This window comes from Ailuropoda melanoleuca, chromosome 6 (genome assembly GCF_002007445.2).
Source record: "Ailuropoda melanoleuca isolate Jingjing chromosome 6, ASM200744v2, whole genome shotgun sequence".
Classification (NCBI taxonomy): Eukaryota; Metazoa; Chordata; class Mammalia; order Carnivora; family Ursidae; genus Ailuropoda; species Ailuropoda melanoleuca.
In genome coordinates this window covers 73,886,360-73,910,982 of record NC_048223.1, presented here as the reverse complement: position 1 = coordinate 73,910,982, position 24,623 = coordinate 73,886,360, and the positions used below count along the sequence as shown (strand labels likewise).

Below are 24,623 nucleotides of genomic sequence, written 5' to 3'. Positions count from 1 at the left end.
CGTCAGCAAATCTGGGGAGGATGGTCAAGGGCAGTGCCAAGTCGGGCTCCCGGGGACTGAACCGGCCGAGGGTGTGGCTGGTGTGGGGATAAGCTAAGTGCTACTGAGGTCTCCCCCCCGGGGCGGGTGGGTTTGGAAAATAAAGGCTGGGCAAGGATGTCTCCAGCATGTTCAACCACTTTTGGAGGGGAGGCAATGTTCAATCACATTATCTAATGTGATTTTCATTTCTGGAAATTCTTGTTGCTTCTAGTCTCTCTACCAATGGAAGCTGAGCGCCCCATGGCTTTAGGAAGTGGTTAGAGCCCATGTGACAACAAAGTTGGTGTATAATTGACCTCTTGTTTTTAAAAGCATTTTAACTCACACAAGGCCCCTGGGATGAGTGTTAAGAACAGGGGGGCCCTGGGCTAAGAACTGGGAACCCAACTGGCCTTTCTAGGTCCCTGGTGCCTTTAGGGGCACGGCTGCCCCGAGAGCCCCACCACCTCCCACTGTGGGGCCCGGGGACGTGCAATGTTGGGCTCTGTGTCCAGGGACTCTCTCAGCAGAGAGGGGCCCAGAGACCTTCCAGAATCCACAAACCTTCAGGGTAATGATCTGGTTGGAGCGCAGAGCCGATAGAGTGCTGCTTAGGTACTCCTGGCGTGGGAGGGGCCAAGGTGGCAGAGACAGGGCAACCGGGGCATGAATGCTGGAGCCCACAGACACCAGCTGCCCTGTTCCCTGTCCCAGGGTACCCCGTCCCCCCCACTCCCCACCCCTTCTCTCCCTCCCTCCCTGGGATGCTGCAGGCTAGAGCAGAGGCAGGGACCTGCCTCGATCTCCCATTATCCTGTGGGCCTGGGGGCCTGGCACCCCCGCTGTTCCTGCAGATCCCTCAGAAAACCAACAGACCCCGCTCCCTAGATGCCTCCTGCTTTCCTACCCACTTTCGGATCAACCGGGGGGTGCCTGCTGCCTTGCCCTATCCAAGAGCTGAGCACCCAAATCTGCTCTCACCCCTGCCGGACTCGTTCCCTACCCTGCCATGGCCATAGCTTTGCTGCACTCCGTGGCCAAGGGGCTTCTGGAGCCTTCTATCACTTCTCTCTCTCTCTTCTTGTGTTGAATCGTGGGCAGAGAGCCCTCCCCCACCCCCACACATTCGCTAAGGTCCGACGATGACACCCTGCCAATGTGTCTGCTCTTCTGTTGTCTTTGTGCTGGGGGATGCTGTCTTTCTTTCGGGTAACATAACAATCCTGTGAGCCCATCGTTTCAAATCAACACAGCTGGCCTTCTATTATTGTATCAGGATCAGGCCGGCCGGAACACCAGGGCCCCTGCGTCCCGGAGCACATGCCGCTGATGGGCTCTGTCTGCACTGCTACCGGCCGGCGCCCCCTGCCCGGGGCCCAGCCCCACTTTGGCCTCAACCTCTACCCCAACTGCTCATGAGACCCCCTGCAGCCTCTCCCTGGCCCGGGAACCCAGGTCTCAGAGTCTGAGTGGCCGGGCACTGCTAGCAAGGCCTTCTGCTGGCCTTCTGGAGCCACGTTGGCTCTGAGCCTGACTTGCGCTTGTCTTCACCTCCTCGGTCTCCTTGCCTGATGAGGGCGGCAGCCGGGGAAGCCACATGGTGTGTGCTTCCGGGCACAATGAGGCCCGCGGCACAAGGACACTAGGGTCTGAGAGCGACATGTTTCTGGTCCCAGCTCACGGGAGCTCTCGCTGGAGGGCCCACATCTTTGCCTGCCCTGTCCCAAGAACGACCCCTTACTCCTGGTGCCCATTTTGCAGCTTCCTAACAGGACTGCTGCAGGCTTTGGGCTCTATATCCAGGGGCAAAGCAAGGCAAAGGAAGGAGCTGCGGCCTGGGGCCACTGGGAGACCATCCCAGCTCAGAAATCCCCACCCTGTTTTGGAGAAGGCCTCTTCTAGTCCTAAGACTTTATCCTTGAATAGATACAGCCAGCCCCCAGTCATCTCCCACCATGAGGTCTGGGTCATCTGCAACAGTGACTAACCCAAAAGTCCCTTTGATTCAGCCGGGGCAGGTGGCCAGACACGCACACCCGGTCAGACACACACACACACACACACACGCACACACACACAGACTCACACAAGCTGGGCGGTCTTACGGAGAAGGCGATGGGCAGAGGAGATGCAGGGCCAGAGACCGGAGTTCCAGACACACACACGCCCGAAGGCTTGCAGGCCGGCCCAGGGCAAACACAGAGACACCACGGGTGGGCGAACATGGGCGCTGGAGACCAGCTCCGCACAAGCACGCTACGACCACCCGGCCCGCTCCCGGGGGCCAACACTCCCCCCCACGGTCACTGCTCTGGCCGCTGAGTGCGGAGGGGGCTGTATGCTTCTGTTCCCCAACCTCTGTGGGTGCTGGGGGCCCCACGTAGATGAGGCTGAGCTGGGGGCTGTGCCCCAGGGATGGATCAGTTTTAGGGGTTCACTTACCCGATGTGGGTACTCTCCGCACTGACCCTGGGGAAGGGAGGACGAAGAGGGCATTAGGCACTCTGGGGAAATTGTGCCTGAGGGGCGTCCTCAGGGCTTGTGGACGTGCCACACGTACTCCCCACCCAGCAGCCCTGCGTTGGTCCTGGACTAAACTCTCTGAGGCAGAACTAACTCCCTCTCTTGGCCCTGGCTGGCAGCAGAGAAGAAACCCTGGAGGACTGCCTGGACATGGCCCCATGGAACGTAGGGCAGGATTCTGCTGCCATATCCCACTTGCCATGACCACAGTCAGGAGTTATGCTCCATGCCTGGCTGGAGGTAGCTTCTAGAAGGTCGATCCTTTGGGTGGGCCCACTGAATGACCCTGAGCAGGAGTCCCTGGATGGGAACAGCAGACATGAAGGTGGGCTGTGTGCAACAGGGCCCTCGCGGAAACCTCCTCTGAGGTGGGGGTGCCAGGTTCCTGTCCTGTTCACCCAGGGCCAGCCCCACAGAGCCTCCCTCAGATACATAAGGAAATGGAGAATGTGCGAGGCCAGGAAGGGAGGGAGGACAGTGGTTTACAAAGGGACACCTCAAAATCTTAGAGGCTCATGGCGGGGCGGGAAGCACCCAGGGGTGCAGGCGGGAGGGGCAGAGAAGGGGTCTGTGGCAGGCCAGGCTCCTGGTCACCCTTCCTCCAGAGCACCCTGCCTCTCCTCACTCATCCGCCACAGCACCACAGGGGATGCCCCAGCTCCATGGATAAACGCGAACATTTGAAAACAACCGCTCTGGACCGCTTTCTACCTTTAGGGAGGCTGTTTCCTGTGATGAAAATTCTAGAAAACCTCCATCAGGCTTACCTTTTCTCCTTTTTGTCCTTGAGGTCCCTATGAAGAGACAGAAATGGCAGAGTTAGAAAGTGAATCTAAGGCCACAGGGGCCCGAAGCCTCCCTACTGGGGAACGCGAGGGCGAGGTACCAACCGGCTGTCCTCGGGGACCTGTCAGGCCCTGCGGGAGGAAACACACATAGGTCAGTGGGCGCACCGAGGCCGGGCAGGGTCAGAGATGCGGGCCTGGGTGGGAACCGTGCTGGGACCGGATCGTGCCAGGAGCTAGGGCTAGTGCACGGAGCCCTGAAGGCTGGGCTCCACCACCCATGGCCTGGTCCTCCTGTGCCCGAGATGTTCTGGGTGGTGTGGCCTGTACAGCCAGTCTCAGCTTCCTCCTCCATCAGTGGGTGTCACCAGGTGCACCTTGGCGCTCGCATGTGTCCCTTCTCCGTTCCTCCATCATCCTCTCATGGGCCAGCCATGAAGGGGGCTGCCTGGACACCTCAGGTGGTCCTGTGTTGCTCTGGGCTGCCCTGCCTCATGCATGCCTGTCTCCTCTTGCAGCCAAAAAGTAGAGGTCCAAAGCCTCTAGGAGACCCTGGCACATTCTATCTTCTACTCAGCACTGCCTCAGCATGAAACCCACCGAGGCAGAAGGGCTTCAGGGTACATGTGGGCGGCTTTGGAGAAGCTTTGGTGAAGAGAGGAAGCAGGAGGTTGGCGACTTGAGCCATGTTCTGGGCCCCTCAAGGGAACATAAGGGGTCTTGGGGCTGCTTCTGGAGTGTCTTGTCAAGTTTGCAGGGCTGAGAAAAAAGCCTGAGGTCAGGGTGGACCCCTGTCCTTTGAGGAGGACACAAGGTTCAGCTGGTTGTCTCAGGAGTTGACCTGAGGATGGTGTGGAGGGAAGAGGGGAGGACATATGCATCGTGCTTTGAGGACCCACTCCGAGGCCGGCGTTCAGGATGTGCTGAGCTCACACCCACACTGGCCCACGGAGAAGGCGCTCACGTCAGCTCCACCTCGCAGATGAGGTGATGGAGACGGGGCCCTGAGGCTCAGGGAGAGGGGGTGCTGGGACGAGAGCCCGGGTCTGCTGACTGCAAATGTCCAGCTGTTTCCACTCCGCCACGCTCTCTGAACCGGGCTGGGGCTCAGAAGGCAGGGCTTCTAGACTTGGCTGGAGCTAAAGGCAGTGCCTCAGCCCCTGGGGCCCTGAGGTCCCCTCCAGCCACCCTCCTGAGGGCCTGTGGGGATCCATCTGTGGGACCTGTCTCTTCGGCATCTCCTTGGAGGGGCCTATGAAGGTGGAAGAAGAGTCTCTCTTGCCCCTGACTTGTCAACTGGACCAACAACCAAACTGGGAAATTCCCAGGAGGTTCATGGGAAGGAACAAGTGGGCTTTGGGACAATCCGTGGGGCATTGAGCCCATGTGGCTGACAAGGTATTCAGCATAAGGCTGGCAGAACATGCCCCATCTGGCAGGAAAGCAGCCTGCAGGTGACCAGGCCACCCTCTCTCATGACAAAGAGACGCAGAGGATGAGAAGTGGAGGGCCAGCGGCTGAGGAGAGCAACACAAAAGTTTGGGGCTGAGGGCCTTGGAGGACCCAACCCAGATGTCTCAGACGGTGGCCTGTGGCACAATAGTGGTCCCCAGAGGTATCGTGCTGATGCCACACAGTTTTATTTCAATGGATTGCCAACATTTAAGAGCAAAGAAAGTATGGCACAAATATGGATTTCAAGTTTTTCTTAAATATTTCAAGGCCCAACAACACACGGCACCAATTAGCTCCAGCTGAATAGCGGCTGCCCCGTAAGATAAGTTACGGGTGATGTGCTAAGTGCTTCCTTGTCCCCTCTCCCCTGGGCCGGGTACTGTCGTGAGTGCTTGGTGGGACTGAACTCCTCCCACCCTCAGCACAGCCCTGAGCAGAGGGATAAGATGTGCATTCAGAGTCCCGGCTCTCCTTTATGGCTTGTGGGATCCCCGATCCTGTCTACACCTTACTTACATTAGGTTCTGGGGGCTCCTGTGGGGTGGGTGGGGTATGGGGATCCCCTTTTGAGGTGAGGACACAGGCTAGCCCTAGCCCCCCATGTTGGATGCCTAGCAGAAGGGAAACCATCTGGGGATGAAGGTGAGTGGGAGACAGACAGATGATAAGCAGGCCAAGATAATTACACTAGACAGTGTGTTGAATTAATAGCGCTGGGTCCCTGTGCCAAGCCAAACAGAAGCCTAATGGTTCTGGGGCCTGTCAGATTTTGATGGATGACTAAGAGGCAGACAGGGGATCTATCACACTGGTGTGGGCTTATGGGAGATGGGACGGCCTCACCCTTTCTCCTCCCATGTTAGGGGGTCTCCTCCCTGACCCCCAAACAGACAGGGGAGACTCACGGGTGCTTCAGTGGGGTGGGGCAGTGGGACAGCAGAGGGGGCGCCCCATAGAAGTTTCCTTTCCCTCAAGACAAAGGGCTCTGGTAGCAGAAAGGAGTGAGGTAAGATCCCACCTCATGGGTCTCAATCCCAGCTGTGTTATTTAGAAGCTGTGGAGACTTGGGCAATGTACTCAACCCCTCTGTGCCTCAATCTCCCCTTTCATAGAGTGGGGATAATAGCTGTTATGAGGATTATAGAACAGTGCCTAGTTGACCGTCATTATTACTTCCAGGTTGCCATGGACGTGTTACGGTTAATGTCAGGCCTCTAGGAAGGGGAAGAAGGCGGCAGGGAGGGGTTGAGGGAATAAGCACCCCAAACTCCTGGCATCGAAACCCCAATGCCTCTGGAACAATGGCAGCATGGAAGTGTTCCTGTCTTGGTGTCCATTGCTTCATGCATGTGCACAGCAGTGCCTGCAACAGGGGAGGGGCAACAGGACATGTACCTGCAGTGGGGGTGGTCTTGGACAGGAAAGCTGGTTGGACACCTAGGTTCCAAAGCCAGCTCTTCCACCCACAGCCTCAAGAGCCTCACTGCCCCTTTTCCAGTTCTGTGGATATTTTAAGGACTTGCCTGCCTCAGGGCCTTTGCACGTGCTATTCTCCCATGTCCAGAATGCTCTTTCCCTTCCTTTTTCTCTTAGTTAAACCCTCATCCCTCGGGCCGCAGTTCAAGTCTTTGTCAGAAAGCCCCTCTGACCCTCAGCCTGGATGAAGTACTGTAACACCGAGGTTTCTCGGGCCAGCTGACACTGCCTTTTTATAGCACTGGTTGCCAAGGCAATTTGTTAATTATGCATGTGATTGTTTAAATGCATGCTCCCCCACTCGACAGTGAGCTACAGGATGGCAAGGGCGGTGTCTTTCTTACTCCTGTCTATACCCTGGCACCTAGCACAGTGTCCAGCATAGTGCAGATACTTAATATGATTGTATTAAGGGAAGGCAGGAGGCAGGGAGATAGGGAAGGAGAGAGGGAAAGAAGGAGGGAGAGAAGCGGTAAAACATGGAGGGAAGGAATTAGAGAATTGGGTTTGGATCCTGTTTCTGACGCGCCCTAGCTGTGTGACTTAAGGCAAGTTACTTAGACTCTCTGAGTGTCAGTGTCCACCGCTGTCAAGTAGGTGTCTAGTAGGACCTGGAGCACAGCCATGCTGAGGATGAAGGGGATACGGCACGCATAGTACTGAGCCCCGTGCCCACCACATAGAAAACCCTCAATTATTGGTAGCTGGGCCTAAGTTAACTGGACAGGCTGAAGCCCAGAAGGAGCTGTGTGGCTGAGGGTCCCATGCAATTTAGGGGGAGCTGGGGTGAAGGCCAGGTCCCCTTTTCCATCCACAAAGGGAGCCACCTCTTTCGGCGGGCAGATTCTGGCCTCCCGTGCAGTGGCTGCACCCCAGTTGTGAGTGGAAAGTGTCCTCATGCTTGCACTTGGAGGAAGACAGACACCAGAGCCAGGCTGGCCAGGGAGGCGGGGAGCCTGCCATGCTGCACATTCCAGGCCCTTCCACGGGAGGGGGGTCCTCCCAATGTAGAGGTGACCACCCGGGGAGGCTGGATAGCATCCCAGCCCGGGCGGGGCTGGCCCATCTCCTCTAAACGGCCCATCCCTTCCAGGAGAACTGGCCCCCTCCCCTGGAGTGGGCGGCCCCTGACAAGGGGGGAGACTCTCCCTTCAGGAAGGATCGCCCTGGGGGAGACCGGAGAGACAGGAAATCCCTTTACAAGGCTTTGCAGAGGTGGAAGGGGCTGGGAGGAAGGTGGGGGCAACGGTCTGCTTCTCCAAGTCTGCTTCTCCAAGTCTGCTTCTCCAAGTCTGCTTCTCCAAGTCGGCTTTGTGCCCCGCGGGGCAGGAGCGGCTGGAGTCCCCGGGCAGCCCAGAGCAGGGCCAGGGCGAGGAGATCCGGGTGCAGAGAAAGCGCTAGATGGCTCCCCACACCCTGAGTTTACATTCAGCCCTGAGGCGAAGGCGTGGAAGTTTGGGGGCACCTGTCTCTACTTCTATGGGACAATGCGAACTTGGACCCTCTCTGGACCTCCTTTTCCTCATTTTTCAGGTGGAGAAGCCCCCTGCCCGCTTCTCCGCCCTGTGTTGATGTGAGGACCTAGGGGATGCGCTGTGTGCAGCTGGGGAGTGACCATGGGGGCAGCCACTTGGGCTGCCTTTGCCGGGCAGTGCTTGGCTGTGGCCCATGAGGGCCAGGCTGACCCCCCACCCCTCAAGGGAAGGCAGGAAAGCTGGGGTCTTACCATCTCCCCTTTGGGTCCGGGGTGGCCCTAGAAGGAGAAGAGTGTGAGCGCCAGGTACACTGCGCCCCAAAGCCCCCGCCCTGCCTCCTCCATCACCCGCTGCTCATTTTGCACATGTCTCTCCTCCTCACCTGTTCTCTCATTCCCTGTCCTGGACCCGCTGGCTTGGGCAAGGTCACCTGCCTGCCACCCTTTGCTGGGTACGACTTAGCAGCTGCCAGCCCCTCAAGAGCCCCTGCCCCATGCACACACCCCAGGCAGCTTGGAGGGACACCGGGTCCTGGGAGCTGAGTGGAAGAGGCTGCCAGACCCCTCGCTGTGCTCAGCTCCTGCGTGCAGTGGGGGACTGACCAGGTGGGTGGCCAACCTTATCATGAGGACGCCAGTGGTCGGGGGCAAGGGGAGTGCGTGGGGCTGGGCATGGCACTCGCTGCCTTCCTTTGTCATCTCTGAGGGCATCAGAGGGGTCCCGCTCTAACCCAGCTCTCTTTCCCAGGAGTGGGGAGGGGTCTCCTTTCCCTCAGGAACATTTGGGTCTGGAGCACATGTCCAAAGGATTAAAATGGACGGAGAGAGGAGCTACAGATGGGGACACAGACTCCCTGTGGAGGTGGGTGTGCGGGGGGGGGGGGACAGGGAGGCGCAGGGGGCGCCCTGGTGCCGGGGAGCAGGGAGGACAGGTGCCCACGCTCCATTTAGATTCAGCGGCTTGAGGTCTCCACCCCTCTTCCCTCCCTGCAGCCCCCCACCTCACTCCCTACTGCAGCCCCTTCCAATGGCCCCTCAGAAACACCAGCTTCTAGGGGTGGCTCTTTCTACAGACGCCGAGAGCCCAGCTTGGCGGCCGTGGACTTGTGCCCAGGGAAGGCCCACTGGGATCTGGGGCAACTCATCTAATGGCCCATCCCCGCCTCCCACCGGCAATGATTTCCCACCCCAGGAACGTTCATTCTCTCTGGAGCTTCTCCCATGGAGTTGGGGTCTTGCAGAAGGACTGCGGACCCGGGGTTAGTGACCTGGATCAAGCGAGGGAGAGGAGCTCACAGCCCAAGAGGGTCCACTCACCGGTTTGCCATCGAGCCCAATGGGACCCTGAAAGAGGAAAGAGGCCACATGTAAAGATAGCAGCACAGGTCTCCTGCCAAAGAGGTGGCCAGGGTGGTGGTTAAGGTCATAAGTTCTGGCCTCCAAGTTGGAGTTCAAGTGTCTGCTCGACCCCTTACTGGTTATATGACCATGGTTAAGCTTAAGCCTCAGTTTCCTATCCTACAATAGGGATAATAGAGTCTTGCACAAGGGGTCTTTGTGAGGAGTGAACGAAATGCCACCTGTCCAGCCTCTGGCATGAGGGACAACTTGATGGATGACAGTCACCGTGGCAATCACAGACCTACGTCCTCTTCCTTACCCCGAGTACAAAATGAACTGTATGTTGCTAGCAAGCCTGGGGCTGGCCAGCACCAAGGCCCGGGGAAAAGGATGGCTAGCTGCTCCCTGCCCTCCCTCTTAGAACTGTCTTGGACCCCGGGGGTGGGGGTCATGGGGCATCCAGATGGCCACCTGATTGCCTCCTGTAGGTGGGTCTCCTCCCAGCCAGGCCGGAGGGTGCTTCCCTGAAGTCCGTCATCTGTTCCACGTTCCAGTGTTCTACTGGGCTTTACCCAGCCTGTGACTTCCCTCACCTGTCCTGCTGTCCCTTCGTTTCCCTATGACTGTCCCTGTCCTCTCTTGCACTCTGGGCTGAGGGCCAGCTACTCTCCTCAGTGGCTTTCCTGGAGAGGTTGCAGGAAAGGGTCCTTACTGACCAGAGTTTGGAAGGTCAAGAGCAGCTTGAGGGCTGGCCCCACATGAAGTTTAACCCAGCCAGGCCCAGAGGTCACCAGGGACACAGCTCATCTCGGCCCTCCCTACTTACCGGAAATCCAGGGAAACCTCGAGTGCCCGGCTGACCCTGGAGAGAACAGGAGAGGAGTGAGGATGGGTGAGGAGGGGCTGAAGCTAGACCGAGTCCGCTTTGCTCCCAGACGGCCCGTGGGTTCCCTCCCACTCCGCTGGGGTCCTCCGGGGGAGATGCTCCCCACAGCGAGCTGGCTAGCAGGGAGGCTGGAGAACGATGGAAAGGAACACCAGAGGAAGCCTCCTCCAGGGTCTGGGGAAAGGGAGGGGCCCAGCATCCTTGGGTTCTTCCTGGGAAGTCACGCTGAGAGCTTCTCACGGTCTCCATGCCTTGAACCCTGACATGTGAACAGGTAGCTAGAGAGTGTGGACAGTGGGGACCGGCTTGCCCCACCCCTGAACTCCCGGGCTGCGATCTTCTGAGTCCTTTTTTTCACACAGTCGTTGCCCAGGGCCCCTTAGTAAGGATGGTTTGGATAGCAGCAGCTGACATTCAGAAGGTGTGTTTTCGGGGCATATGGTCAGATCGCTCGTTTTTCTCTCGCCCTGGCCAGCAGCCCCCTGCCCCCACTGCTGGGCAATCTCTGGGTCCCCCAATCTTTGTGCCCATTCATGCCCATTCTCCTGCAGATGCAGAGTGCCACATGGGTAGGTGTGAGACTAGAAGCCGTCGGTCACAGACTGGGGGCCTCTGGTCCAGACTCAAGACAACAGAGATGTGCTGAGGTCAGCAGCAGCACGGGGCCGGGCGGACCCAGGGCTGCGGAGGGCTGAGCAGGAGGTCAAGGCTGGGGGTCCCCTCTCCTCACATGTCATTCACAGCCCACCCTGGTCTCACTAGCCTTGTTCCTGCCCCATCTCCCCTAGTCCTAGCTCAGGCACACGGTTCCCCCGCTTTCCCTGGACACACCCCCTCTTTCCCACGATTAGCCCTCAGCTGGGAGTCTCCCTTTGACCAAGATGGCCTCAATGTCCTCTTAAGCTTGGGCCTCTGAGTCTGGCAGAGTTCTGCCTCCAGCAGCCTCGGCTGGGTGACTAAGTCCTTAGGCTTCCCTTTCCTCATTCCTATAGGATTGGGGACAACAGCGTAACCTCACGGGTCACTGAATCACATCCGATTGTACTTGTAAAGGCTGCTGAGATGGTAGCTGCCGCCATCGGTGTTTGCTGGAGTGAACCGAACCGAGGAGCACCAGGATAAAGCCTTCGGAGCCATAGACGAGGGTCCCTGCCAAGTGGCAGTTTCAGAATCAGACCCCATCTGGAGGAAGATTTCTCCGCACCCATCTGCTGTGAACTGGGAACATCTGCAGGCTGCTTGGGTCTTCCTTAAAGCGACAGACAGGAGTGCCCAGAGGCTTCTGCTCAGGGGACACGGCTGAGTGGGACGGGGACCCTGCCATCAGGATGAAAGCGTCGGTCCAGTGGGGAGCGAGCTGCAGTGTCCTACAGGGTCAGGATGGGCTTGTGGCAGGCAGCCCAAGGGCAGGAGGGAGGAGATGCCTTTCACATATCTGAGAACCCAGGGCGTCGCTCCTCTCAAGGGTAAGTGATGCTAAGAATAGCACTAAGGAGAAAACCCGGAAACCCTGCGATGTGGCCTCTGGAACCTCGCAGTGTAAACTTTCAACTACTCTGAATGCCGCGAGGCCCGAGGAAAAAAGGTCAGGAGGAGAGGATTCCAAGAAACATCTTCAAGTCCCACTCGGGATAATGTTTACACGGGAAGGATAATCACATGGTGTGCTAATTACAGAGCCTGCCCGGGAGCGGGATGCTTCTCCACGACTCTGAGCCAAACCTGGGGCTAACCAAGGCTTTTTCAGGATCTTGGGAAGAATGTTGTCATTGACCAAATGGAAACTGGGACTCTACTTCCTGGAGATGCTGGGCTGGGTAAGGCACTCGGGGAGGCCTGGAACTCGATTTTAATTTAAGGTCTCTCAATGACACGCTGAAGTTGGACCTCTCTTCAGTGTTTACGGGCCGGTCATTTACTTGCGAACTGCCCGTTTATGTTCCTTACCAACAATTTCCCCTCCTTGTTTGTTTCCCATTGACCCGAGGACAGCTCTTTGCCAAAGAGGGCAACTGTTTTGAGAGTCATGCGCCTCGCCAATATTCCTTCCAATCTGGCATTTGTCTTTCTCACGCTGTATTTCCTGCCCAGTGGAAGTTTTGCGTTTAGGTGGACAAACTTATCGATCTTCTCCTATGGCTCCTGGGTTTTATGCCATGTTTCTAAGGGCCTTTCCCAGTGAGGACTTCATAAATGTCTGCTTGCATTTTGTCCTCGTGTTTTATGGTTTCATGTTTCGTATCTAAGTATTTTATCCATTTGGTATTTATTCTGATATAACAAATGAAGTACAGATTTAGCTTTTTTTTTTTTTTTTTGGCTTTACCTTTTGGTAAACGGCTTGTCCCCTGTCCCAGCCTCCTCTCCTAAGCAATCTATTTTTCTCTTCCTATTGTGAAATGAAACCTTTACCACGGACTAACTTCCCAGATGCGTTTGGCTTTATTTCTGGCCTCCCCGTTCTGTTCTAGTCAACTGCTCTGTTTTTATAATACACTGGCTATCTAGTAGAATAGCCAGTCCCGGCCTCCCCTATTCCCCTTACTCTATTTTTCTGAATTTTCCTAACATCCTTTGAAAGCTTACTTTTTTCCCCCAATGAAATGAGCATTATTTTGTTGGACTCCCAACCCCATAAAAAATTCACTGGGATTGGGAGCGTATTGAAATTATGAATTATAGATTTATTTGTAGGTTAACAATGGATTAATGCTATGTCCTTCCATGTAAGAACGAGGGGAGAAGTTTCCCTTGCTCTCCAAAATCTCTTCCCTTAATTCAAGGCCAGGGTGGAGAGGGAGCCAAGTGAAGCCCTGCTCTTTGGAAGTAGACCCCGATGTCTCCTCCTACCTGCAATTTGCGTGGGGTGAATCCACATAGACAGACGGAAGGTTAATTCTCCCTCCCTTCTCTCTGACCCCTGAAAGAGGGTCAGTCCTGTATTTGCCCAGAGCTGACCTCTCACTCCAAGTCCGTGCTGACTATCTTTCCAACAAGACCCTGGTCAGTGTTTAATCGTTGGCTGAGGTGACGGAGAGTGGGAGAGAAGAGCCCTGCTTTGTACAGCAATTGCTAATCTCTGTGGTGTAAATAAACCCACTCCCACCACAGCTGATTTTAAGCCACCAACGTGATGTCACTGAACACGAAGTAGGAGGGGGTGCATGATCTGCTCTCGTGAGCCAGGAGAGCCGGTTCCAACTCCGACCTCCTGCCACAAATGGGGGGCCAAGCATCTCCCTTTGGACATGATGAGGACCTCTCAAGTTCTGGTTAGACTCATCTTCCCCAGCAAAATCCGCTCCCCTATCTGGAGAAGGGTACCACCATCTACTTGGTTACTCAAGTCAGAAACGTGGAGTCATCTTGAACTCCTCCTTCTTTCTCAATCCCCACTTTTATCATCAGTGAATTGGCCAAATCCACCTCCAAAAGGTCCTACCAGCCCAGCCCTTGATTACTGCAAACACCTACCCGCCCGTCCCTTACCTGCAGCCACTTCTAAACACGTTCCGCGCTGGAGCAGGGGGAACAGGACATCTTTTTAAACTGCAAATCTGCTCATGGCCATCTGCAGCTGCACACAGACCAAGGCTCTCCACTGCCCTCTGGATGGAGTCCCGGCTCCTGAAGACCCTGTCCAAGTCCTTCTTGACTGCGCCCTTGCTCCCCTCGATAGCCTCGCCCTTGCTTTGCGATACAATGCATTTTTCCTGTTTCTCCGGTGGTTTATAAGAACCTGTTTTAACTCGGGGGCTCCTCTCCAGCCGCACAACCTGGTCCAACTCTGCTCTTCCTCGATCACAGTTTAGTTACCCCTCCATCCTGGAAGCCTTCTCTGTGTGCCCCCTCCCCCACCCCGGCAGGTGCCTCGTCCATGTTGGCACAGCTCCCTGACCGTCACAGGTGAGCACGGGCTGCATCATAATCACTGCGGCATTGCTGGCCTCTCTGCACAGGGACAAGCAGGCTGAGGTCAGATTTTCATTGTCTACCCGGCACCTAGACTCCAGTCGGTGCCTAACAAATGTTCGTGGAATGAATAAATGAAGAAACACTCAGCAGGTGTATCGACCCAGCACGGGCATCTCCTTGTGAGTGAGGGCTGAACATTCAGGCAAGCAGACAAGCTGGGGGGCTCAGGGAGGGAGTGAGCTCCCCGTGAGATGCACGGTGTTTCCTAGCCTGGCAGATGACCTGCCCAGTGTCTGCTGGGCCAGCCAGTGTCCCGGCCTCCCCCTCGCTTTAATGGGGCACACCACTCCAGCATCTTGCCTCACTGGAATGTAACCACCCTCATCCTTTCCCAAAGTTCCTGGCTGGATCCCCTTGGCTCGGACTATTTAAGAAGAAGCCCCAAGAGAGGAGGCAGGTGGCCCCTGAGAGTAGCAGGGCTGGTTCTTATTAGGGGCATTTCTTCTGAGCCCTTTCTGGCTGAGTGGAAAGCCACACTCTCCCCATAATCCTCAGCCACAGAGCACTTGCCCACATGGTCTTTCCCGCTTAATGACAAACGTCCCCTGTGTCTTCCCCTGCCCCCTGCTCTCACCAGCTCTGGGTGGCTTCCCGGGAGGAGTTGAGGTGGTCGCCCTGGTCTCTAGTGAGGACTCAGCAGGGGAAACCCAGTCACTGGGGTGATGGTCACCCACACAGGCCAAGGTAGAAGGAGGCTGGGCTTGGTTAAGCCTCCTGGTGCTAGAATCCATCCCGTACCACCAAGGCTGCACCCACGAGGAGAACTGTTTCTTCTTCTAAAGGTAAATATCCCTTTTACGGGGTAGAGCTTGAAACAGGGAAGGCAGGGTTGCAGCGAGAATGCTGGCTTTGGAAAGAGGCAAAGCTGGCCCAACCCAAACTCTAGCACTGACTCGCTGAGCGGCCTCAGGTGAGTTAGGAAACGCTCAGTCTCCTTCTCTGGGAGATGGGCTGGAGGGCCTGCCCCACAGCTTTGTTGGGAGGACCGACAGAGGCCTGAGCATAGATGGGCTCTCAGCACAGGCCCAAGGACGTGATAGGTGCCCAGGGGATGGAATTTATCACTATTAGCTGAATAGAAGGTACTTTGCCACCGGAGTCAGATCCCGTGCAGGGGGATTCATCATCCCTGGTTGGTTGATGGTATGGTTCCTCATCACGTGCACTGAGCCAGAAGCCAGGGGAGCTGAGGCAGACCCCTGCCCCCGAGCATGTTCTCCAAAGGGGTGCCTTTTCAAACAACTTCTAGGTAGCTCGTTGGCACGGTACTGCCAAAAGGGTGTTGGAGGATGGCGTGCTCGACACAGTGGGATCTGTGGTCAGACCGGGAGGCAGGCCGAGGTGGTGGCCAAGGGGTAGGGCCCATATTCTGTTACTCTTCTGTCCACCTTACAGGCCCCCCGCCCCGGCTTGGTCCTGGCCGTTAGAATCTGGGGACTGGCTTTCTCGGGGACCTTTCTCGGTGACCTTGCCAGGAGCGGCAGGGCTCAGGACAGGCACACGGCGGCTGCTGTAATGCACACAGAAGCCTATGGCCCCATTGGTGCAGTGCCCACGTGAGCCCAGAGGCCCAGAGGAGGCCAGTAACCCCGCGGCCTGGTGGTCTGCCACGACCGGGGGTGCAGAGTGCAGACTCCGAGCCACACAGCCCAGGCTGAGTGACTGGATCCCCGCATGGCCACACTCGAGTGAATGATCCTGGGCAAGTCATTCGGCCTCTCTGCACCCGGCTTTTCTCATCCATGAAGCGGAAGTGCTGATAGTGCCTACTGCTGGGGTTCTCGTGAGGATTAGGCGAGTTACAGTGTGTAGCGGTCTCAGGACGCTGCCCGCCACCAGTTCAGTGCCCAGTGTGAGTCCTTAACATCGTCCTTGGGGTCCGAACCAGAGGGAATCTTGCCCAGGAGGCCAGGTCTCGGCAGCCCAGGCCCTTTCCAACCCTGCCTCCAGCCTAGGCCCCTGACCAGTCTGCCAGCCCTACTCCCCAGCTCTGCCCTTTGGCTCCCCACTCTGACCTGCTCCCCCCCACCTCCAAGCAGCCCTGAATGGCTGAGCCTCAGCTCCTCGCTCTCGTCACAGCCCCTCCTTTGGATGGGACTTAGCAATCTGCTCTCTGGCCCCGCTCCCTAGACTGAGGATAAGAGGTGCTCCCGCTTGCTACTGGCTCCCTCTGGTGAAGGCAGGGGAATGGGCAGGCTGGACTCCACACCTCCACTGGGCTAGCCTCAGACCCCCAGAAGTTAGCCCGTGCGCAGAAGAGCATGGAGATGGTAGCCTGATCTATGGGGGAAGCCCTAGGTGCCAAGGGTCCTGGGTTCTAATCCTGCCCCAGCCTCTATGTGTGGGGCCCTGGCCCCTCACTGGGCCTCAGTTTCCCCTTCTGAGGGGGCTGTGCTAGACCACTGCTGAGGTCCTTTCTACCCTGACATTTGCTGATTGTACTGAAGCCCCCTGGTTTGGGCTCTCCTTCCCATAGTCACAACATCTTCCCACACCATCACCCATGTCCCCTTTTGGTCCCTAAGGAAACATGCCGAAGGGGAACCCTCTGATTTCTCTGAGCCCCGGGCCACTGGGTAGAGGCGACTAAGAACCAGGAACCCAGCAGTGTGCCCAGCGTGCTTTGAGGACGAGTGGTGGGTCGGGCCTCTGCTGAGAGCATGAGCGCGTGCTTGAGCAGCGGGTCTGGATGCTGGGTATCTGCTCCAGAGGCTTCTGGAAACAAGGCTTGCCCCCTGAAAGCTGGAGCAGCCCATCTGGGGAGGAGCAAGAACTCTCTCCCCTGACTGTAAACAACAGGGCCACCTCACAGCTGCTGGTTTCCTGGCCAAAGGGTGGCCCTCGTGAATGCTCTGAGAGGCTGTAATTTTAGGTATATTTAGGCAGGCCTGGCCTGGTTGACCACATTGCAGGCAGTACCAGACCCAGAGGCACAGCCAGGACTCCCTCCCCTCCACCCAAACCCTTGTCATTAACTGGCCCAGCCCCCCCACCCTGAAGAAGAGCAAAACCCACTTACAGGGGGGCCGCGGGGGCCGATGATGGACATGCCGGCATCTCCTGGGGCCCCCTGTGGGAGAGAGAGAGAGAGAGGAGAGGGACAGGGACAGGAGCAGGGACAGGAGGGGAGAGGGGTGGGCAAAGGAGGAGGGAAAGAAAGTAGTTGACAGGTGGGGAAGGGGCACGGGGGTGGAGTGCGCAGCCAGAGGCCAGAAGGACAGAGGGGGGTCGGAGGGTGTGGAGGGAGGTGGGGGGATCACAGAAGAGGAGACACAGGGGCGCATCCCGGAGGGAGTGAGGGGAGGGAGTGAGTAGGGCAGCGGGCAGAAGTGGGAGGCCAGAGGAAGAGGGAAGAGAGGTGATCCGGTAGCATGAGATGTGGGACCAGGGATGGAAGGTGGTGGGATCAGGCAGAAGAGGGAGGAAGGGATTCAGCGCAGGGGTGAGCAACAGGCAACACAGGGAGGGGGAAGCACACAGCTCAGCCACGTTACTCAGGCCCCTGGGGCCTCCCCCCCACCCCTGCCCTGCCCTGCTCCCTCCAATCTGGCCCAGCCCCACCCTGGCCTCAGAGCCCCAGAGGCTTTGGTCCCCTCCACAGCCCCCAGACACCCAGGAGGCTCACGCCCCTGCAACAGGTGAGCCCGGCTGCCCTGTGGGTGCATTTGCTCAGAACAGAGGTGGGAACAAGAACACACTCGCTGTGCGGGGCCCACGGCCCTGAGGCTGCAGGCGGGGGCTGCCTCGGGCCTCTTAGCTCTGATGTGAGTGACATAGAGGGGCGAAGTGGGGCCAGAATTTTCAGCCCTGAGAGGATGGCGGCCACTGCTGAGCTGGGAGCTCCAAGTGCCATCCAAGGTGGCCGAGCTGCCCAGATATCTATACCCGTGTGTGTGTGTGTGTGTGTGTGCGTGTGCGTGTGCGTGTGTGTGTGTAGGTGCTGGGGGCAGGGAGGGAGACACAAAGACGAAGGTGTATGGGATTCAGATGGGGGTCAGAGATGATGCCCGGGCAGAGGACCCAGAGCGTGCCCTGCTGCGCAGAGGGCCGGCTGCTGCTCCCCACAAGGAACCCCGCTCCTGGCAGAGGAAATGCCCGGGGCCTCACTCGCAGGCCTTGCTCTGCCAGGCAAGTCTGCCAGGCAAGCTCTCCCAGCCCACATCCGTCCTCTGCGAACTGGATACTGAGGGCTGCTCTGCTACCCTTCGAAGCAAAGGGCCTAAATGCATTTGTGACTGTCATGCCTCACACCCAGGTGAGCAGTGACCTCCAATTTGTAACTGTTTATACCACGGCAATGATACAGTAATTGCTACACGAGGCAGGGTTGTGTAATGGTTAGGAACCAGCCAGAACCGTTGGGTTTGAAGCTCGGCTCTGCTCCCTCCCAGCTGTGTCACCTTGGGCTACTTAACTTCCTTCTGCCTCAGTTTCCTTATCTGTAACCAGAGAGAGGGATAATAGTACCTGTCTCATAGGATGGGTGTGAAAGTTTCATGAGATGATGTTGTAAAGTGCTTAAAAGAATGCCTGGTGCATGAAGGGGCTAGCAAGTGTTTGCAATTGTCCTTATTCAATGATCGTGTCCCTTGTCCTTCTCCAGGGCAGTGTGGAGCCCCTGGAGGGGACCCTGTGAGGGTGGGACCAAATGACAGTCTTCCTTCTATTTGGAGGACAGCACAATGGTGAGGACACCCAGCCTTGGAGTCAGGCGCACCAGGGCTCCTCTCCAGCTCTGTCACTTGCTGCTGTGTGACCTTGGGTCTATAAAGCTGCCTCTCTGTGCTTCAGTTCTCTCTCATGTAAATAAGAATATTAAAGGCTCCCTGGAAGGGCTGTATGAGTGTTAGTTGGGAGAATGGGGGCAAAACCCCTCTGCACCTGACAGCCTGTGCTTAGTACATCATAGCTCCTCATGGTTCGCTGCCCTTGTCGTTCTTTTGGAGACGGAGGGACTCTCGAAAACGCACATGGCCACGTACAGGCAAGGAAGTGCTGAGCTGGGCATCAGGAGGTGCTGAGCTGGGCATCAGGAGGTCTGGCTTCTAGCCCCGCTCGTCGTTATTGCTATGGGACATTCAGCAAGCCCCACCCCCGCTCTGGGCCTCAGTTTCCTTCTCTGTAAAGTGAACTGGTTAGATGTGTTGTTCTCTGATCCCTCAGGATCCACCAGGGCTAATGCTCCAGAATGGACTCTTGGGCTTCTGGCTTCTGAGGGGGCTCTGCTCTATGGGCCTGCAAGTCTCTCTGGGGCAGCATGAAGAGAATTTCTATGTCAGGGCACCAGCAGTGGGCTGGGGAGGGACTAGAACCAGCTGCCCCAAACAGCGATTGTGCTCCCCTTGCCTCGGGGAAGGGGGACGGCGAGGCCATAGGCAGCCTCGGTGTGGGGAGACCCATGCAGCAGGGAAGGTGGGCCCTTACACAGGAGTCAGGGGCCTGGACACTGGGCCAGGAAAGCCTGTGAGGGCAGAGTGCTGGGGCCTGCGTGCTGGGTGGGGGGGGTTGCTGAGATGGGGGCCTCTGGAAGGACCCCCAAGAGCTCAAGGGGAAGAGACTGGGGTGGAAGGGTGGAGGGCAAAGTGAGGACTCACCTTCTCGCCTGGTTGGCCCTTTACTCCCTGAGGCAGCCACATGCAACACAGGGTGGAGGGGGAGGAGAAAAAAGAAAGGATGAGAGAGAGGCACACGCAAGAATCCGTGTTAAAGGCACAATGACCAAACACAAGAAATCGCTGTGAAGTAAGAAACAAAACAAAACACAGATGTTGACACACGACAGGTCCCGCATCCAAGAAGCACAGTGCATGGATGGCTACTGCCCCACCCCGGGGTCTGGCCCCAGCCGGCCTTCCAGATAACTGAGAGAAACAGCGGCGGGAGCCTTATGTGTGTGTGAGAGAGAGAGAGCAAGAGAGAAACCCATCCAGGTCAGAAAATCTGCCTGAGAAGCCATGAGAAGACATGTCCCCAGTGCACTGGGTCACTTGAGGTGGTGGCGGCTGGGGGGAGTGGGCATGAGGGAGACTTGCCCAAGGACTGTGTTGTGAGGTGGGGCTTAGTTGGTCTGAAGGTCCAGCTGAGCACCACGCACAAAGATTTGCCAAGCTGCACACGCTAGGAGTCGTCAGGGCTGGCCAGGCAAGATGGCGGGAGAGGGAACGGAGGAGTTCGGAGGACAGACAGTAGGACACAGACATCTGGGAGGATGGAGAGTGGGTCTGGGATGCAGAGGAAACTGGGCGGTCACTGAGGGTGCCTGTAACCATGGCGATCCGCAGATTGACAGCTCCAATCTACCCTAACCCACAGAAGCCAGTGGTCCCGCTCTGGTGAGAACCACAAGGTCAACTCAGGCATTTCACACCCAGGGGCCACACTCCTTATCAGGTGGCTCAGGCCAGGACTCCCACTGGGCAGCCAAATGGGTCCATTGTCACATTGAAAATAGCAGAAGCAGCATGAAAACCCCCAAGTGGCTTGAAAAGAGCCTTCTGTAGAAAGAACTGGGGGCCTCCTGTGGCCCTCCCTCCTGGCCCCACTGTTGAGGGTCCAAACCCAGCTCAGATGGACATTTCCAGGGGGCACATGTCCATGAGGGCCCAAGGAGGAGGGCAGGAAGAGGGGAGGCCTTTGCATTTTGCAGCCTTCCCTGCGGGCTGGCAGCGGCACTCGGGGTAGAAATTCCTGAGGCCTACCTCAGTAGGAGGTAGGATCTCAGTGTCTGACGGCTTGGGTGCCAACCCCAGCTCCACGCGCCCCCCCCATCCTGGGCAAACTGAGTCTTTACATGCTTATCAGTAGGACAGGTTCCTGGGAGGTTCCGGTGGAGACCGTGCCTGCCGCAGGCCCGTGCACAGCGAGCCCCTGAGAAAGGCTGGCTGGCTGTTTCCTCCCCGCTGCGCACAGGAAAGGACCAGTGACAGCCTGGGGGACTCAGGGTTTGGAGTGAGAGAACTGAAGCAGAAGGATAGGGTCAGGTAGGGCCTCAAGAAAGACACTTAAACTCTGAGCCTCGCTTTTCTCATCTGAAAAATGGGGGCAGATTGTGTGCCTACCTCAGGCGGTTCTTGGGACCGAATGAGCTAATGCATGCGAGGCTCTCCGCACGACGCCCAGTGCGCAGTGAGCACTCTTGGGCGTTAGCTGTGATTCGGAAGCCTTTTCTCCCAACACCAGGCTCACACCAGGCAAGCAAACTCCCGCAAGGGTGCCATACCCAGCCCTAACCCCAACCCGAGAGGAGGTGAAGTCAGGAGGCAAGCCATGTGAGTGGCATAGAAGGATGGTGTGGGGATAGTCGGGGGCCCCGGGGAGCCGGGGTGGAGGTGGAGGCTGATGGCTGCCAGGGAGCTGGGGGTAGACAGGGAGAGTAGCTTGGGCACGTCCTAGACTCGCCCGCGTGTGACCATCAGCCCCTTGGGCTGCCCCCAGGGCCTGAGCTGCTCCTTCTAGGCCCCTCGGAGGCTGGCAGCCACTGGGGACAAGCCTGGCGCTGGGACCCCAAGGCCTAGTGCCGGCTGCCCCACTTCTGAGCTATACCCTCCCTGTCCAACAGTCCAGTTTCCCTTTCTTCATCTGGAGTTTTCAGCAGGAAACACTCAGCGTCTAACTCCCAGGTTCCCGGTGAGGATTTGGAGGACCGCCTGGGAGCCAGCACTGTCCCCAGCTTCTGCCTCTGTCTGGGGGGGGGGCGCCTCTGGGCGCCGGCTCCACTGCAGCTTCCATAGGCTTCCCGAGGCGGCCTCTCTCACCCTGCTCTTACTGGGGGTGGTCGCAGGGCAGCTGCAAATCTGACGGTGAGCTCCAGCCTTGGGGGTGGGGGAGGAGTGGGCCGGAGCCCTCCTGATGTCAGGAGGGGCTTGGGCCTCATCTTGCCGACAGACCGGCAGGTGATCGACAAAGAACTTTATCAGCGCCATTTCTTGGATTTTTCCTTTGCCATGCCAGCTGTCTGCAGAGTAAAGGCACACGCAGGGAAGGATTGGAATAAAATTTCTTTCCTCCTGTCCCTCTCTGAAGCTGACTCGGGTGGGGGAAGAGAGGGGTCTGACCCCCTCCTTGGGGCTGAGGGGTTGCCATGGTTTGCAGGACAGGCCGGCACAAAGAAGCAAGCGATGGCCACCCAAGCGGGTATGGATGCGCCAACTCACCACACGTCCAGGCATCCCAATGGCACCTTTGTCCCCCTGATGAAGGAGGCAGAAACAATTAGATGTGGCTGGAGCTGGGCCAGCATGGGAAGGACCCCGTGGGCTGGCTATGCCCTCAAGACCTGCTTTGCATGGGGGGTTGGGATGATGCCCACTCAGCCCCCAAGGACTGTCAGGCAAGCCACCGCCCCGTCACCATCTGCACTCAGCATGGTGCGGCGCAAAGTGCACTAATGCAGGAGTCTGGTCCCCAGCCTGAGCTTCAGTTTCCCTATATGTTTCATGAGGGGTCCAAGGCCCTTCCTCTCTTAGGCTTCTCCTGTCATAGGCTAGTCCGGCTATGACCAGGATGTGCCGTATCCTCGTCCCACTCAAATCTAAGGCACAGAGCTGGGGCAGTGGTGGCCCCACATGACAGGTGAGCAATCTCTCCGTGCCAGAGCTGAGGCGCAGTGCCCACATCCCTAGACTCCTCCCCAGGCCCTCTGTCCGAGAAGGCTACGACAGAGTCCTTCTCCCTGCCCTCCTCTTGGCCACCCCGGCACCGACAGGAAGGACGGTGAGCCACGTGGCTATGGCTGCATCACGAGTTTCAGGGCTCGAAGGGATCCGCTTTGTTTCGTAGCCAGGGTTTACATCTTCTCACTCCGGAAATCTGCTTAGTAAGTTTTGTTCCTCTCCCTTTTGGTAGAAAATACTTTTTTGCAATCATACGTGTGCAAACATCGTAAAATCTGGGGTGGGGTCTGGGGTTCACTAGGAGTGTAGAAGGACTGAAAGCAACGGGGGCCAAAAATCAGACGGTGTTTGTCCTGGCTTCCTGGGCAGGAGAGGGCTGGGCTTGTGGCTTCCCCTGAAGGCTGTGGGCACTTCTGGGGTGGCTCTGTGTCTGCTGACCCCATCGAGGCAACATGCCTTGAGGGACAGTTAGCATTTCAGGATGTATGTGGATGCACCCGGGGACAGCAAGGGCTCTGAAATTAGGGTCTTACACACAGGCCGGTGGTGTCGCTTGTAAATCGTTCACCTTTGCAAAAGTGTGGCAGGGTAGCAGTGTTGGTGATAAGCCTGGATCTGTTTCTGTACCTGCCTGAGCACCCGTGTCTCTCTCAAGGGGCTGGTGGGAGGAGGTCAGGAGATGGTGCCCCTGGAAATCCCTCTCCCAGGGCTTGGCACCTGGGGCTTGTTGCATAAGCCATGTCTACGGGGAGTGAGCCCAGCACGGCTGCAGGCAAGTGTATTGTGCAAGCATGCGTGTGCTTCACACTTTTTGCATTTCACAAGGGGCTGGCAGCAGCAAATCTTTTGGCAGGTCCCTCCCAGCTTCCCCCATGTGGAAGCATGAGGGGGACAAGGACCCGGGGATTGGCGGTCTGCCCTTCCTGCCGAGGACACCAGGCCTGCCGCACGCTGGCTGTGGCACCCCCACCGCCCACTCACTCTTTGGCTTTTGAATGATATTGCAGGATGTGTGTTTTGGTTTCTCTTCGTTTCTTTTTTAAAACTAATGTTCTTTGCAGTCCCGGCCATAAAATGCTCGGGTTAGGGACAGGCATGGAAGGGCCAGAGACTGGGAACTCCGTGCAGCAGCCCCTGCTCTGTGAATTGCCCCCAAATGCTTTTTAAAGGTGGACATTGTCAGAAAAAACAAACTCTGCCCACGTTCTCCCCAGTCATCTGATTTTCCCCCTCCTTGGATTTCATGGGACCGATTGGCCCGTCCTCCTTTGCTCCGGGGCTCAGTGCTTACTGGAAGAGTTTCCAGTTTCAAGGCTAAACACCCTCCCACATGCATTTCATTAAGAAAGTCACTGCTGGACATGAATTCTAGAAGCTGCTAGATTAGTCAAGGGGTTACGGTGCAATTCATGTCTTAAAGAAGAGTAACTGGGATGCACAGAAGGGTCTGGAATCCAAGGGATGTGGCCCTCGGCACAGGGAGGGCAGCCCGATGCCAGCCCCGGTTTGCCCTCCACACCCCACCTTGGCCCTCTGGCTGGCAACCGCATCTTGCCTGACTCCCCAGCCATCCTAGGGCTCACGGTATCTAGTGCTCAATGCATCTATGCCCCAGGCTACGTCCCACAGAGCTATATCTTTGAAGACTTTAAAGACCGTTCTCAAAGGTCAAGCACAGACCACAGGAAACAGAGTATGAAGTGTGTGTGACAAGATGGTGCCCACAGGTCTCAACTGAAGCTTGGACAACTGGACAAGGTATTTTACCTCTCTGAGTCTCAGTTTCCTCATCTATAATATGGGTATGATAACAGCCATTTCACTGAGTTGAACAAATCTGATAATACGGAGAGTGACGAGCGTAGTGCCCGGCCTGTACTAGGGTCTCAATAAGAGATGGCTATTAGTTTTACTTCTACTTTTAATCCAAAGGCCCCATGGTTACTTGGCTCAACCTCTCTAGCATTCAGAAACAGTAACTGGGGGGAAGGGGACAAAGTTTTTGAATCTCCTTTCACCAGAGGTCACTGAACAAAGGAGGGGCAGCGGTCTTAAGCTAAACTGGTATGTAGGAG

At 57.1% G+C, this 24,623-nt stretch overlaps 1 protein-coding gene across 1 annotated transcript in view; it reads right to left on the bottom strand.

Moving 5' to 3' along the window:
* COL13A1 (collagen type XIII alpha 1 chain) overlaps positions 1–24,623 on the bottom strand; it is a 142,742-nt gene that overhangs the window by 53,033 nt on the left and 65,086 nt on the right. Inside the window, exons 5-13 of the mRNA XM_034662615.1 lie at positions 22,090–22,125; positions 19,531–19,557; positions 16,956–17,006; positions 9,902–9,937; positions 9,052–9,078; positions 7,987–8,013; positions 3,435–3,461; positions 3,312–3,338; positions 2,464–2,490 (exon numbers count right to left, since the gene is read on the bottom strand). Of these exons, the coding sequence (XP_034518506.1) occupies positions 2,464–2,490; positions 3,312–3,338; positions 3,435–3,461; positions 7,987–8,013; positions 9,052–9,078; positions 9,902–9,937; positions 16,956–17,006; positions 19,531–19,557; positions 22,090–22,125 (285 nt within the window). The remainder of the gene's footprint in view (positions 1–2,463; positions 2,491–3,311; positions 3,339–3,434; positions 3,462–7,986; positions 8,014–9,051; positions 9,079–9,901; positions 9,938–16,955; positions 17,007–19,530; positions 19,558–22,089; positions 22,126–24,623) is intronic.